Consider the following 13,202-nt stretch of genomic DNA (forward strand, 5'->3'; position numbering starts at 1 on the left):
TTCCTCCTACCCTTGATGATTTTTTCTCATGACGACGGGGGCGGCAGGATGAAGTCGGTTTCGTTCTCCACGAAACGTTGCCTGTACTGTGCTGCCTCCTATCCCCTATCTCCAAGCGGCGGTAAAATCCACGCAGGTCGCTACAAATCTCTTCCGCCTCGACTGCCCCTTCTGCTCTCTTCTCTCCTTTCTCTCGCTACGAGAACCCCTTTACAGCTTCCCTTCTAATCCTCAGCTCGTGCGGCAGCAACTTAAGAATATCTATGTACTCTCGGCCCCGAAGTGCCGTCGGGATCAATGTGGAGATGAATGGAACTCGAGCGTACGTCAGCCTGAATGAGACTGCCGAGAAACTGTGGCCGGAAAATACGAGACAGAAAGAGAGAGAGAGAGAGAGAGAGAGAGAGAGAGAGAGAGAGAGAGAGAGAGAGAAGTGAAGAGCGAACTAGACTAAACGAAGATGAGAGAAGACGAAATTCACGCGCTGGTGGACAGGTGTCAAGCTGGAAATTTTGCCAGACGGCAGGGAGACACCCTCAGCGGCGCGTCTGAATATCGCGACCGAAATAACCGGCCATGTTCCAACGCCCCGAGAAAAGGGACCTTAATTGAACCGAGAGAGAATTGGTGTCGCCTTCGTTGAGAGGAGCATCGTGTCACTGATTATTATCAGGGAGATTTTATTCGTACAGTCACTGAAGTTTTGCGAACGAGATACTTTCCTTTTCGCACATGGTTCCGCGCGCGTTCCACATAATCGTGTTTAAATTGAGGATAAGTCCTCGCGACATTTTCTCGGACGTAACGCCAACGTTCCGGACAAGTTAAGCGCGCGGCTAAGATCCTCGGAGGACTCAGGTGCGTCGGCGGAAAAATTCTCGCCAACTTTCTCGCTCAACTAAGCGAACCCTCTCACGAAGAATTCCCCACCCCGCTGTCGGCCGCGGAAATATACCGTTTGGGTGTCGGGAGGATAGAGGCGCAGGAAGGAGGAGGAGGCAGACTTCATAAGAGTATAAATTCAAGAGATGTTGCGCCGCTCATCTTTCCCGCGAGTCTGGCTACGTTGTACACCATGTACTATGAACTTTGTGGACCGTCGAAACTTTAACCATGTACCTCTCTCGTCGAAAAGTTCGAAAAATGTTCTATAAACATTGTTGTATACAGGAAGGACGATAGGGATAAGCGTGAGAGCTTCTTCCTTAATTTACGCATTGCGCGTGAAAATATTTAGTCGAGATTAAGGAGGTAGCAGAGACAGGCTTTGAAAAAATTTAAAAACGCGGATATAAATATCTGACTCATAAAAGTCTCAATTGTTTATTTTGGTGTGACATGTAAGAATTATTGATACATAAATATTATACTGTTGCCTATCTTCGACATTTCTGACCTTCACATACCTTATCAAGGACATAGTCCTGAATGAGCTCTAACAAGTTTTAATCGCGTTCATGTTCATTAAAAAGTCATTAACAGAAAAGTTTAAAAAATGAGCGTCTTGTATCAGAATTTTATTTGTCAAAGTTACAATAATATAGGGTAGGGTTGGATCAAGTTTCTTGGGAGTAAGGGTGCAGGACAAAGGCAAAGTCCCTCACATGTGTATTATATACATATTTTACCTATAATTAATATAGTTTCCCAAATTCCAAAATAGATTTGTCACTAACTTTCTAATGAATTCTGAGCATCGACTTAACCTTTTACCAAAGCTTATTCAGGGTCATGTCCTTGATAACATATGTGACGGTTAGAGATAGTATATTTACGAATTATTTATTAATCTAGTTATTAACGGTTTTTCGTTTCATATATCATAAACGTTTCAGTCAGTCGCCACCCTTCTTCACGTATATATTTTTATTCGAAAGATAAGTAGTAAATAATAATAAACATTGTTTTAATTATATATTTCTCTCTCAGAGGATAGTCGAGTCTAACGTACACCCTATATACGAAATAAAAGCCGCGACGATAGGGGATGGGGATTGGCGAATGTCAAAAAATTTCTGTTGAAGGGGTCTGGCCCGAGAAGGATCGTAAAGAGATCCCGAAAAACCACCCCTGCGAGTTTTCGAGCGAGCGAGTTTTTCCGCTCGCGAACTGTCCATCGGGGCTTTCTTTTTTCTTGTTCGACGGCGCATGATCCGCGGGGACGATGGAATGAAAGGGTTGTTGCAGGGAGAATTATGGCATGACGAGCGAGTCCGCTGTCAAGTAATCACCAGTCCGTCTCCCATCCCTCCCTCCTTGTGCTCGAGCGACGCGTAATACCTCTATCGACGCGAAGATGTTTTTTTTTTCGGAAAAAGGGTACGTTTAATCGGCATAAGATGTTTACGGGACGGTCCTCTCTCTCTCTCTCTCTCTCTCTCTCTCTCTCTCTCTCTCTCTCTCTCTCTCTCTCTCTCTCTCTCTCTCTCTCTCTCTCTCTCTCTCTCTCCCTGTCTGTCTCTCTCTCTCTTTCTTTTTCTTTAGTGGAAGATTTTTTCTCTCTTTTCTCGTATAATGTTTGTTCGAGATATTAACGCATAATTATATTTCACCTTGAACGCCATTCAAGGATTCTTTTCACTCCGCATTTGGCTCGAAAGATCCAAAGGAAACCCCCAAGGAGGAAGCCGGGACAGGGAGTCAACCGAGAGCCTCGCTTCGCACTTTCGTTTACTCGCCGATAGGCCTCGGCTCCCCCGAATTTGTGAAATTCGCTAAGACGGAGAGGCATGTCATTTCGCATTTTCGGTCGCGATGTGGCGCGGCTGGGGAAGATTTTCCGATTCAAAAAGCAATCAGTCGAAACCAAAGGGAGAGCGTCGCTGCGTACGTGACGCGATTTCCCGCGAGCTTAGATCGTTTCCCCGGCTTCTTTTCTGCTCCTCTTGCTCCTCTTTTACTCCTGCTCCCGCTCTTGCGCTCGGTCGGCGTCTGTCGGCTGACGCTGTCGTTCTTTGACAGAGACGAAGCTCGAGATATGACGGATTGTGAGCGAAGAGGGAGGAGGGTGCGCAAAAAGCAGGCGGAACGCCGAGGCGCGTGGCAGACGACAAATCGTCCCGCAGATGCGAAGCGATATAAGAAATGCATATAGTCTCCTTTTCTCTCTCTTTTCTTCTTCTTCTTTCTCTCTGTTTCTCATCTTCCTCTCTACTCGAAAAGTAAAAAGAACCGATGGAAGGAACCGAAAAATGAATTTCTCTCTACAGAGATGAATACTACGCAACTATATTGTACGTAGGGATATTTTTTTTCAGGAGAAGGAGACAGCTTATTTTTTCTCCGTATTTCTTCATCTTCCATTCGAAAAGTGAAAAGAACCGATGAAAGGATCTGGAAAATAAATTCCTTCTTATAAAGACAAATGCTACGTGGCCATATTGGCTCACTTTGGTTTTTTTTTTTTCCGGAAGAGAGGGTGGTTTATCTCTTCTCTGTATTTCTTTGCCTTCCTCCTCACATGTAAACTGAAGAGAACCGACGGAAGGTTTCGGAAAATGAATTTCTCTTGACAGAAACAAATATTATATATAACCATGTTGCGCTTTGGTTTCTTTTTTTAGGAAAAGGCAGCTTATTTTTCCCGCGTGTATATATACAGGGTGTTAAAAAAAGCGTTCAGCATTCATATAATAGATAGCACACACACACACACATACACACATATGTAAATAAAAAAATATATAAATGAATGAAGGGAAGAAATTTTCTCACTCGCTCAATCACCCGGCCCCGTCCGATGGCCAACGGTCAACGTTTATCGGTCGGTGTGTACGCACGCTCACGGACGTACGCACACCCTGGCGGGGCAAATAAGACGGCGAACGAACGAGCTGATATTTATCACAGGGGCGCCCATTACCGGCGCGATCTTGCCGCGCTAGGTTTTATCTAGCCGGGTGATTTGTCTCGATTCATGGGATAGCCGCGCACGGGGACTGCGATAAATTAGTATCTATATTTGCGCGCGGAGAATCGAGCGCGGCGGATGCTCGCGACGGCTCGCACGGGCGAAGTGACGTCGATATTTTCGCGGAGCGACTCATCGAGTCACTTGGAAAATGACTCGCCGGATAGAGCCATTCTCCTGACGGCCACTACTGTTCGCAAGAAACGTCCAGCGCATCGTCGAACGATCTTGGGAGCAAACTATATTAGCACTTGGACACTGGAGATTGTGTCAAGAAAGAGCCAATTTACTTTTCCGTACGTGTGATGTATTTCTTTTTTCGCATTTCTAGATATTATTGTTAAATATCTGGCATATCTTTTTAAATTCTCCGTTTATCTCTTGTTATTAGATAATTTAAATAATTATCTTGCCATCTTAAATAATCTACGCTGAATCTACTTTTCATTTTTTTTATTCTTTTTAATTCTCTCTCTCTCTCTCTCTCTCTCTCTCTTTATTTCTTTCTTTATATTATTTCTTTCTTCATATTAATTAAATATAATATTTATGTACATTTAGATACGTTAAATTTTTCCCCTTTAATTCGTAAATATTCTTGACGAAAATATAATATATAATGTACTATGAATAAACATTAAAAACACTTCATAAGGGAGAGGAAAATTAGATCTCATATTTATTTAAATTTAAAAAGTTAAATCTTTTTCTCTCGATTTTAATAAACTCACTCCTTAGGAGTGGATTTTCTTCTGGAAATGAACGATGATTTACGATTAATTAAATGTTTCACTTGCGAATGTTAAGGATCACATAAGAGGTCGTGGTTGCGACATGAAGATTTTTTATTAAATTCCTCCGGCATTTTTATTTTATACTCTTCAAAAGTCTTAAATTGGTATCGGCATTGTTAGACAGAGTCATATACTAATTTTAACCCTTGAGAATTAGATGGTTTCCTGTCTCTTCCAGTTTGGAAAAATTGATTTACTTATAAATGTCGCGGTTCGATGATCGTCTGGGAGCTTCGAGAACTCGATTTTCCTCTATCGCAGGTGCGGCCGCAGCATCACGTGGATGGCCACGCAGAGTATTCGTGTGCTCTCGCTCATTGTATGTGTGTGTATGTGTGTGCGCGCGCGCGCGCACGTGCACAAGCTTGTAAACGTCTCTATGGAGTCTCGTAGATAGGTGTTTGCTTACGCGTGCGAGTGTGAGAGCGTGCGGTTCCGCGTTTCGGAATAATTTAATTAGAGAGAGCGTACGAAGTGAAGTGCCAGGTCTTATCCCACGGGCTTAATAGCGAGCCGACTCCCGACCCCGCCGAGGGCGTCCCCGGGGACGTATCTTTCGTCGTGGAAGCACCAAGCGACGCTTGGAAAATGCGCGACGCCGCAACGGATACTCCACGAGAACGAGAGCGAGAACGAGGAGATCTCGCAGGAGGAAAGCGCGGTCGCGGCGCATCTACGGCGCGACAGCGGCGCTTAATGAATTAATCCGTCGTTATTATGCACGCTTTGTCGCGGCCGCCCTTCCAGTTACCTTTATTATCGTGCTTTTCGCCCTTCCACCTCTTTCGGTTGCGTCTTATCGGAAACTGTCGCAGGACGGACATGGAAAAGCCTGCGTATTTTCGACGACGTGCTTTGCGGACACTTCGGTCACCTGAGGCACGCAGAGTCATAATTGATATATTTGAAAGTGGATATTAATATCATCGTCGACTCTAGAACGATTATTGTCATTAGGCAACATAATTGATCGCACGTGTCGTGGAACGACGTGCGTGCGGACACCTCGTTCACGCGAATCGTTTTACATTGTAATTGATAAATGTGGGAGATGTATTTAATTTGATATACGAAGTCGCGATGTAGAGCCTTTTGCGACTTTGTTTCCATCGTTTCGCAAATATGTCAGTTCATTTCATCAGGGAGAAAAGCAACCTGATACTCAGTTGCTCCTCAATAGGTATTCCCTCATAATTGAGTAGAGGCTGATTAATCAAGGGGAAAGGAGAAAAAAAGAGAGAGAGGGATGGAGGAGAGAGAAAAGGGAGAAAATTTGATTATTAAATAAAATTTATTAAATATAACTTTAATTTAAATAAAACTGGAAAGGTGGATTGTTATATTAAGCAAGTTTTTTGTCTGTTATCTCTGATAAAGCTAATAATTGATCATACAACCTTAATTGTATGATTCATAGTTAAAATAAAAATAATACTTGAATTGGATAAACAAAAGTCAAATGCTAGATGTTATTATGCGCTAAACATAAAAGAAAAATAATTTTTCAAGAAAAAACTTTGAATATCACGCGTAAAAATCATATCATTAATGCACCACATAAATAATATGCTATAAATTATAATTAAAAATTTTATTAGTTGCATGAAAGAGATAAATATGAAGACGGATTCTTTTACGGACAGAAGATGAATGAAAAAAAAATTAATATTAAAATATCCAAAACGCGCGCGCAATTAGATGACGTAATTGATTGACGCACATTTCGTAACGATGTGTCGAGCGTCGACAAAATGTATTTAGCGACGCGTTGTCTGGACGAGGTCTCGCTTTAAAAGCGAAACTTTTAATTAAAAAGTAACCATCGATTCGCGTACATGAGTGTGCGTATGTTGCGTGTGTACGTCAAGGGCGGCCTCGAGCAATTTGCGGCGATATAAAAGTTTCCCCGAAATCGCGGCGGAAGCCGTTGTCGCTCGTGAAAATTAAGGCTGAATTAAGCAGCGATTCATACTGAGAGCGGCGGCCTTAAATTCGCGAGATCCGATCCAACCCTCTTTAGCGAAACTTTCGCGACCGATCTTGACGAGACGAGAGAGTTATAATCTTGGCAGCTGGCTGGCGTAATTTACACGAGCACTTCCTCGGAAGCGAAAGCTTCGAGTAAGCTAAAGCCTCAAGAAAAGAAAAGCTTCAGCAGCACAAGCGTCGTTTTAATCTTTTGCTTTCAAAAAGCGCCGTGACGATACTAATCGATTAATCTTTTATTAAATCCAAAAGGTGCATCAGCGGCGTTTATCAGGTTTCAAATCAGTGTTAAAATTAACGATCTCTAATTTAAAATTAGATTTAAAACTATAACAGCCGTTTTCCGAATCTTATAAGAAGTGTTTGATGGCATTATAAAGCGCTCTTCGAGCGGAAATAATTAAATATATCTTGTTGGGAAAGCTTTGTCTCATTTCTCTATTAAATTTTCATAGAGAGTTTGTGCGTTAACCGTTAGAGAGTTTGTGCAAAAAATAAGAAGTCTCTGTTAGGTGTTTGAAAAAATTACAAGTCGGCATTGTTTATTTTGCTCGTAAAGAGTATTAATCCTTCGAAGTTGAACAATCTCGCTTTCTATTTCATCCGGCGAACAACTCTTTGCCCCAATCTAACATAACACTATCTAGATAATTATTATTATTTAAGAACGAAATTACACACGAGTGGCGATTGAAAACTTGGACGGAAACTACGTCGATAACGAGGAGCTAATGATGTGCTGGTTCTTCCATCGTTCTTCTTCTCTCTCGATGATACCATTTCTGCCAACCCGGTCGTGATGTCCCTCACGACTAATTACCCTCGCCGAGGTATTTTAATACTCCGACTCCGGCCGGAGGGGGGCAACGACCTCCACCCGTTCGATCGCTCATCGACCATAATAAAACGCGGCCTCTGAATGACGTGACCCTTCGCCGCACGATTAAATCGGCGGAAGAGATTGTCGAAGGGTCAAAGGGGCTTCCATACACACGATGTGTATGCGCGGGGCTTACATATATGTGACACTAAATTTTATTGAAACTCGCCGATCATACAGCGGTGGCCAGAAGCGAGCTGATCAAAAGAATCCTCTCTCGGCTGAAATTCACTCGGGCTCTGCACGCGACATTGCGAAACCGTCTCTAGGTATCTCACATCGCGCAACTCCTGCGACTGAGTGAGACGATTTTCACTCCCGGCTTTCCCCCGATGCAGCACGCACCTGGGAAAACTCCGCGCGACTGCTGAAACAGCCGTCTCGTTCGGGCCGGCTTAATTTATGCCGTGGAAGCTCGCGAGATGATAATCCGCGTGGCGTTTCTACCCTTTCGCCCGCTCACCCCGTCGGCCTCGCGGAGTTAAAGCAAAAAGGGGTGTAGTACGAGCGCAATTGAATATTCGGCCGAATGGATACACTCGCGTTACGTTTTAGAAGCCGCTTTTTGCATATTAGCCGAGCGTAAGTGGAATACATTCGCTCTGTCGTTCGGCAGCCCGCTCGCGCGTCGTAACGACGGCTCGTTAGTTCCTGCGGGAGGAACCCTCGATCCGGCCGCTCTCCTCGTTGCAACCCCATAGCCGTAATTAGGAGGGCCATCGACTGCCTCGTAATGTCGTCGCTCCGTTTCCCGCCCGCTCGCCCGCTCGCCTACGTCCGGGGAAAAAATTAGGCGAGGACGTGACGTGCGCATACAAATCACGAATCGATTGCCCGGCTCGTTCGTCACCGAACGAGCCTGGGATTTATCCCCCTCTCCCTACCCCTGCCCTCCCTCTTCCTGCTATTTCGCCGTTGGTACAGATGGTTATTTTCCGATGAAATGTAACGTCAAATAACTGGACGATAATGAGAGGACAGAGAACGAGCGACGAAAGGCAGGATATTGGGCAGGAAACCTCGCCTCGGCGAAATGTCACCTCGTTCTCGTTGCAGGAGGGCGTGCAGCCCCGCCGTGTTTAACACGGTGCGAATGTGGTGCGTGTTCACGGAACTGCGTTTCTTACGGGTCTGATGCGACCTTTTCGTCTTGACAGCCGGTATAAATGTCGCGGCATTTATGATGACCTATCGACGTGTCTCTCTGTCTCCCTCTCTTTCTATCTGTCTTCTCTGCTTTTCTCTCTCTCTCTCTCTCTCTCTCTCTCTCTCTCTTTCTCTTTCTCTCTCGCAGTGTGCCTATGGCGTCTAATTAAAGCGGAGTATCGGCTGTCTCCTCCGCCTCCCGCGGTCCCCTTTCGCAGAACCGCAGGAGCTGGTTCCACGGACCGGAAAGGGAGAAAAACCAATAAAGGGCGCGATTCATTTTTTTTCCTTCCTCCCCGGGTACGGACGAGCGAACGAAGGAACGGACGGACGGACGGACGGGCAGACGGCGACGGCGACGAGAGGATATCGAGCCTCCGTCGAGTCCTGCCGATCGATCCTCGGGCCTCCTGCGAGGCGCTGTGGACGGAGAGGACAATTTATATCCTCGATAAATTCCTTTTCGCTTTCATTAGCGGCCTTGTCCGGCCTACCCGCCGGCGGCAGCCCGTTGGTATCCGAGGAACGGGGCAAGGGGGAGAGGGAAAGGAAGAGGGTAGGTGGTGTGCACGTATGCGGTTCGAAGAAGAGATTTACGGCGCATTCGCTCGCTCGCTCGCAAGTGCGCGCCAACGCGAGAACGCCGAACTTTCGAAAACTATTGCAATGCGTTCGCGATTGCGCGCCTCGCGAGATCTCGCTTTCTTTTCCTCGTAGCGACCGCGAACGAGATGTCGTTGTCTCTTCTTCTTCTTCTTCCTTTTCTCTCGCGGGAACTGCGCTAGTTCGGGGAAATCGTCGGCCCGCGAATCTCGCGATTCTCGCGACGATGTTTTCCTTCCGCGTGACTCGCGGCGAAATTCGCGATTCGCGGATTTAATGATCTCTTAAAACGGTCCCGGTAACTTCCTACGCAACGGCTGCAGCGGTGACTTAAATATGCACCGGACGATTCGCGAATACCAAAGTTACCGTTTGCTCTACATTCGAAGAAATTCGCTTCAGTTATCTCTCTCACGCGTCCCTTCCTTCTCTCCTCTTCTCCTTCCAACCGGATTGACTCGATTATCCCGGAAATTAATCGTCGAAATTAAATCCACCTTCCAATTAGAGGCTTGGTATCATTAAAAGTTCTTATTAATTATGAGGCGTAATTATCAGACGACGATGGTGTCGCTTTTGAGGGTGAAAATTCATGGGAATTCTCGGGGAATCGACGCGGCTCCCCGAAACGAACATGGAGATAGATACGAGATGTCCTTAAACAAGAATTAATCTCTCAACGACCGAAAAGATCAAAAGGAAGAATCGCGTCAATATCTTGCTTTATTGTTATTTTTATACTTTCACTATTCAATCATCATGTCTGTTATTAGTTTCTTTCTTTTGAGATTTTTTTATACTTTTTGTTTATATTTTTTATATTTTATATTATTTAGACTTTCTGTGTTTAAACCGGCGTATTACAACAAAAGAAAACACTCGTTATGAATTTTCTAGTTACAGTTTTTGTTTAGTTCTCGAATTATATCTACATTGAGAAGAAAGATATTTGAAATGTAAAAAATATTTACTCGGTGCTAGTAACGCATATTTATTTGTATTGTAATATACAATTATTTTTTTCAAATGAGAAATTGTATATTTTTTAAAATGGTAGCTTTTTTTACGAAAAAACAATTATTTACTTTATTTTAATAATTTAAATAAATCTTCATTTTGCACACAAAAGATTTTATAGCAGAATAATTTTTGTGCTTGTGGACTAAGTAATTTTAGTAAAAACAATTTATTCATCTTAGTAAGTAATCGCCATTGTTTTCCATTATCTTCGGATCCATTATATTATTCCATTTGCATGTTCGACACTCATTACTTTTTTGTTTGTTTGATTTGAAAAAATCGGCAATTAAAACTTACGATATGCTTGTTACAACTTATGCTGATTAAGCTCCATCGTATTTCAATTGTAAATTTTGGTTTCAAGGATTCAAAAATGATGATTTCGATTTGAGTAACAAAGAACTTACTGGTCAAAAAAAATTCGAAGATTCTGAATTGCAAGCTTTACTGAATGAAAACACCACTCAAACGGAAAAACAATTGGCTGAACAACTCAACATCGATAAATCAATAATTTCTAAACGTCATGGGAAAAATTCAAAAGGGAAGCAGATGTGTCTCACATCAATTGAGTGAAAGTGCCATTGCAAATCGTTTGAATAACGCCATGTCTTTGCCAGACACAAAAAATAGTTTTTTTGTGATGAATTGTAACTGGAGATGAAAAATGGATTTATTTTGATAATCCAAAGCGAAAAAATCATGGGTTGATCCAGGACAATCATTAACATCGACACCAAAACGGAACATTCACCGTCCCAAAGCAATGCTCTGTATTTGGTGGGATATAGAAGATGTGGTGTACTATGAGCTTCTAAAATCGAGTAAAACAGTTACGGGGAAGCGATGCCAGCAACAGTTGAACAAATTGAATGATGAATTGATGCAAGAAAGGCCAGCGATAGTCAGCAGTAAACGCAAAGTGATTCTTCTGCACGATAATGCTCGTCCATATGTTGCTTCAATCGTTAAACAAACATTGTTAGAGCTCGAATGGGCAATCCTTCCGCACCTAGCGTATTCTCCACATCTAGCGCCATCTGATTACCATCTATTCAGATCGATGCAACACGCTTTGGCAGATACACACATCAATAATTACGAGGATGTGCGAAAATAGGTTGGAAAAAAGTCACAGCTAACGACGGAAAATATTTTGATTGATTGAAATTTGACCATTCCTTTAAAATAACGCTAAAAAAATTGACAAAATAAAACCAGAATTAATTCAACCTCCTAATATCATCGTTTTATTACGGAAGATTTCCCTTACCGGGATACCTGTGTAATTCCTCCGTTAATTTTTCCTGTAATGATCCGTTGTTTGTTACACCTAACGCTTATATTCTTGTCCTCAAGGTAGATATGTTGATGCGCTCACCTGATGATATGCTGATTGGTGGACTGCAGTAGGATCGTCGTGTACTTGGTGATCAGCATCCTTCCTAGGCTGTTCGACAAGCCGGCGGCGGCTTCGCGCACTCTCGCCCCATCACACAAGCACATACACCCACCCACCGTACAGATTGCCAGATAGGCAGATACACGCGCGATTCAGAGTCCGAAGAGACGTTGACTCGGATGCGTTTTGTGAAAATCAAGCGGGAGCAAACGGTCGCGGGCTCCTCCCGCGGCCACGCCACGCGCGAATTCTTTCGCCTAAATTTAGCACTCCTATACGGGGTGTCTCTGCGACTGCTCGGTCCAGCTCCACCGGCGGGTTATCCCGAGTTATCCGGACGATGGTGGAGGAACGTTGTGCGAGCAACGTCCGCTCATTGTCCTCATGTGGCGATTAGCACGATCGGCATGTCCTCAGATCTTGTACCGACGACGGGGACCATCGAGGACTATTCGGGTTCGCACGATATCGCAACAGTCGGATTCCTGGAACTTGCTAATAGACGCGGATGATAAGCAATGAGCGGCTGGAGAACCCCGTGCAATTTCTTTGCCTCTTCTCGAGGCGCGTATCCTTCTTCGAGAATGACAATTTACGTTTCCTCCCGCCACGAAGAGAAGCGATCGCACTCTTTGGCGTTTTCTCTCTTTCTCTTTTTGTCACGGACCGTTCTTCCCGAGGAGCGTCGTCTATTTATCCTTTCCGGTTTGCGCGGTCACGCGGCTCATTATATTTAATCGTCATCTGTCCTCCTCGCGTTGAGGCGAGACTCTCGCCCTTCGTCGCTCATGGTTCGACTTGAACATCGCCGATCTGTGCTACCAAACTGAGCACGTTTATTTTATATTTACGAGACTTTCGCGTTCAGTAACGACGAGACGGCGAGATTATTTCCTTGAAAATAATTCGGTACTCGGGATAAAGATCTTGACTGGTGATCGGCTGAGATGACCGACGACTGGTCTCTCTTGTTATTAACCCAGGCTCCGAATCTTTCTTTCGTAAAACACCGTTATGCCGTCACTAGCGTCTCACTGTCGCTCGACAAAAGCTTTTTTAGAAATACTAACGATCGGCAGGGGGTCGGAACCGTATCTTGACTCGAAGACTGAAAATCATTGTTTAACTTTGAAAATTATCGAGGACCGGTAAATTTATGCGTCTCAAGGAATAAATATGGACAAATAAATGATCGAGTGGACCCATCGGACATCACTTCGAAGCGAGACGTGATCTTTCTCCGCTCTCCATTTTTCCTCGATGCGTGTCTCCAACGGATCGTGACACAAAAGACGGAGTCTCGACAGATGTTTGTTCTCCGAAGAGTTTTATATTCCGACTAGCTCTCGAGGGGTCCCTCGTGCCCCCTGTTTACCCTACATTCCTTCGTTACGGGATTAATCGGAGTCAACGACGCGCGCGTAACAACGTCGACGTCGGGTTCGACGACGACGACGACGA

At 44.2% G+C, this 13,202-nt stretch overlaps 1 protein-coding gene across 5 annotated transcripts in view; it reads right to left on the reverse strand.

Annotated features, from left to right (window-relative positions):
- spri (Src homology 2 domain-containing protein sprint) overlaps positions 1-13,202 on the reverse strand; it is a 251,680-nt gene that overhangs the window by 52,197 nt on the left and 186,281 nt on the right. For 2 of the 5 annotated variants that reach the window (XM_019844537.2, XM_019844536.2), the window contains exon 2: positions 11,721-12,236. The exons of the other annotated variants lie outside the window; for them this stretch is intronic. In XM_019844537.2, the coding sequence (XP_019700096.1) occupies positions 11,721-11,845 (125 nt within the window). In that variant the 5' untranslated portion in view covers positions 11,846-12,236. The remainder of the gene's footprint in view (positions 1-11,720; positions 12,237-13,202) is intronic. 5 annotated transcript variants of the gene reach the window in all.

Source organism: Harpegnathos saltator, unplaced genomic scaffold (genome assembly GCF_003227715.2).
Source record: "Harpegnathos saltator strain DR-91 unplaced genomic scaffold, Hsal_v8.6 scaffold202, whole genome shotgun sequence".
Lineage (NCBI taxonomy): Eukaryota > Metazoa > Arthropoda > Insecta > Hymenoptera > Formicidae > Harpegnathos > Harpegnathos saltator.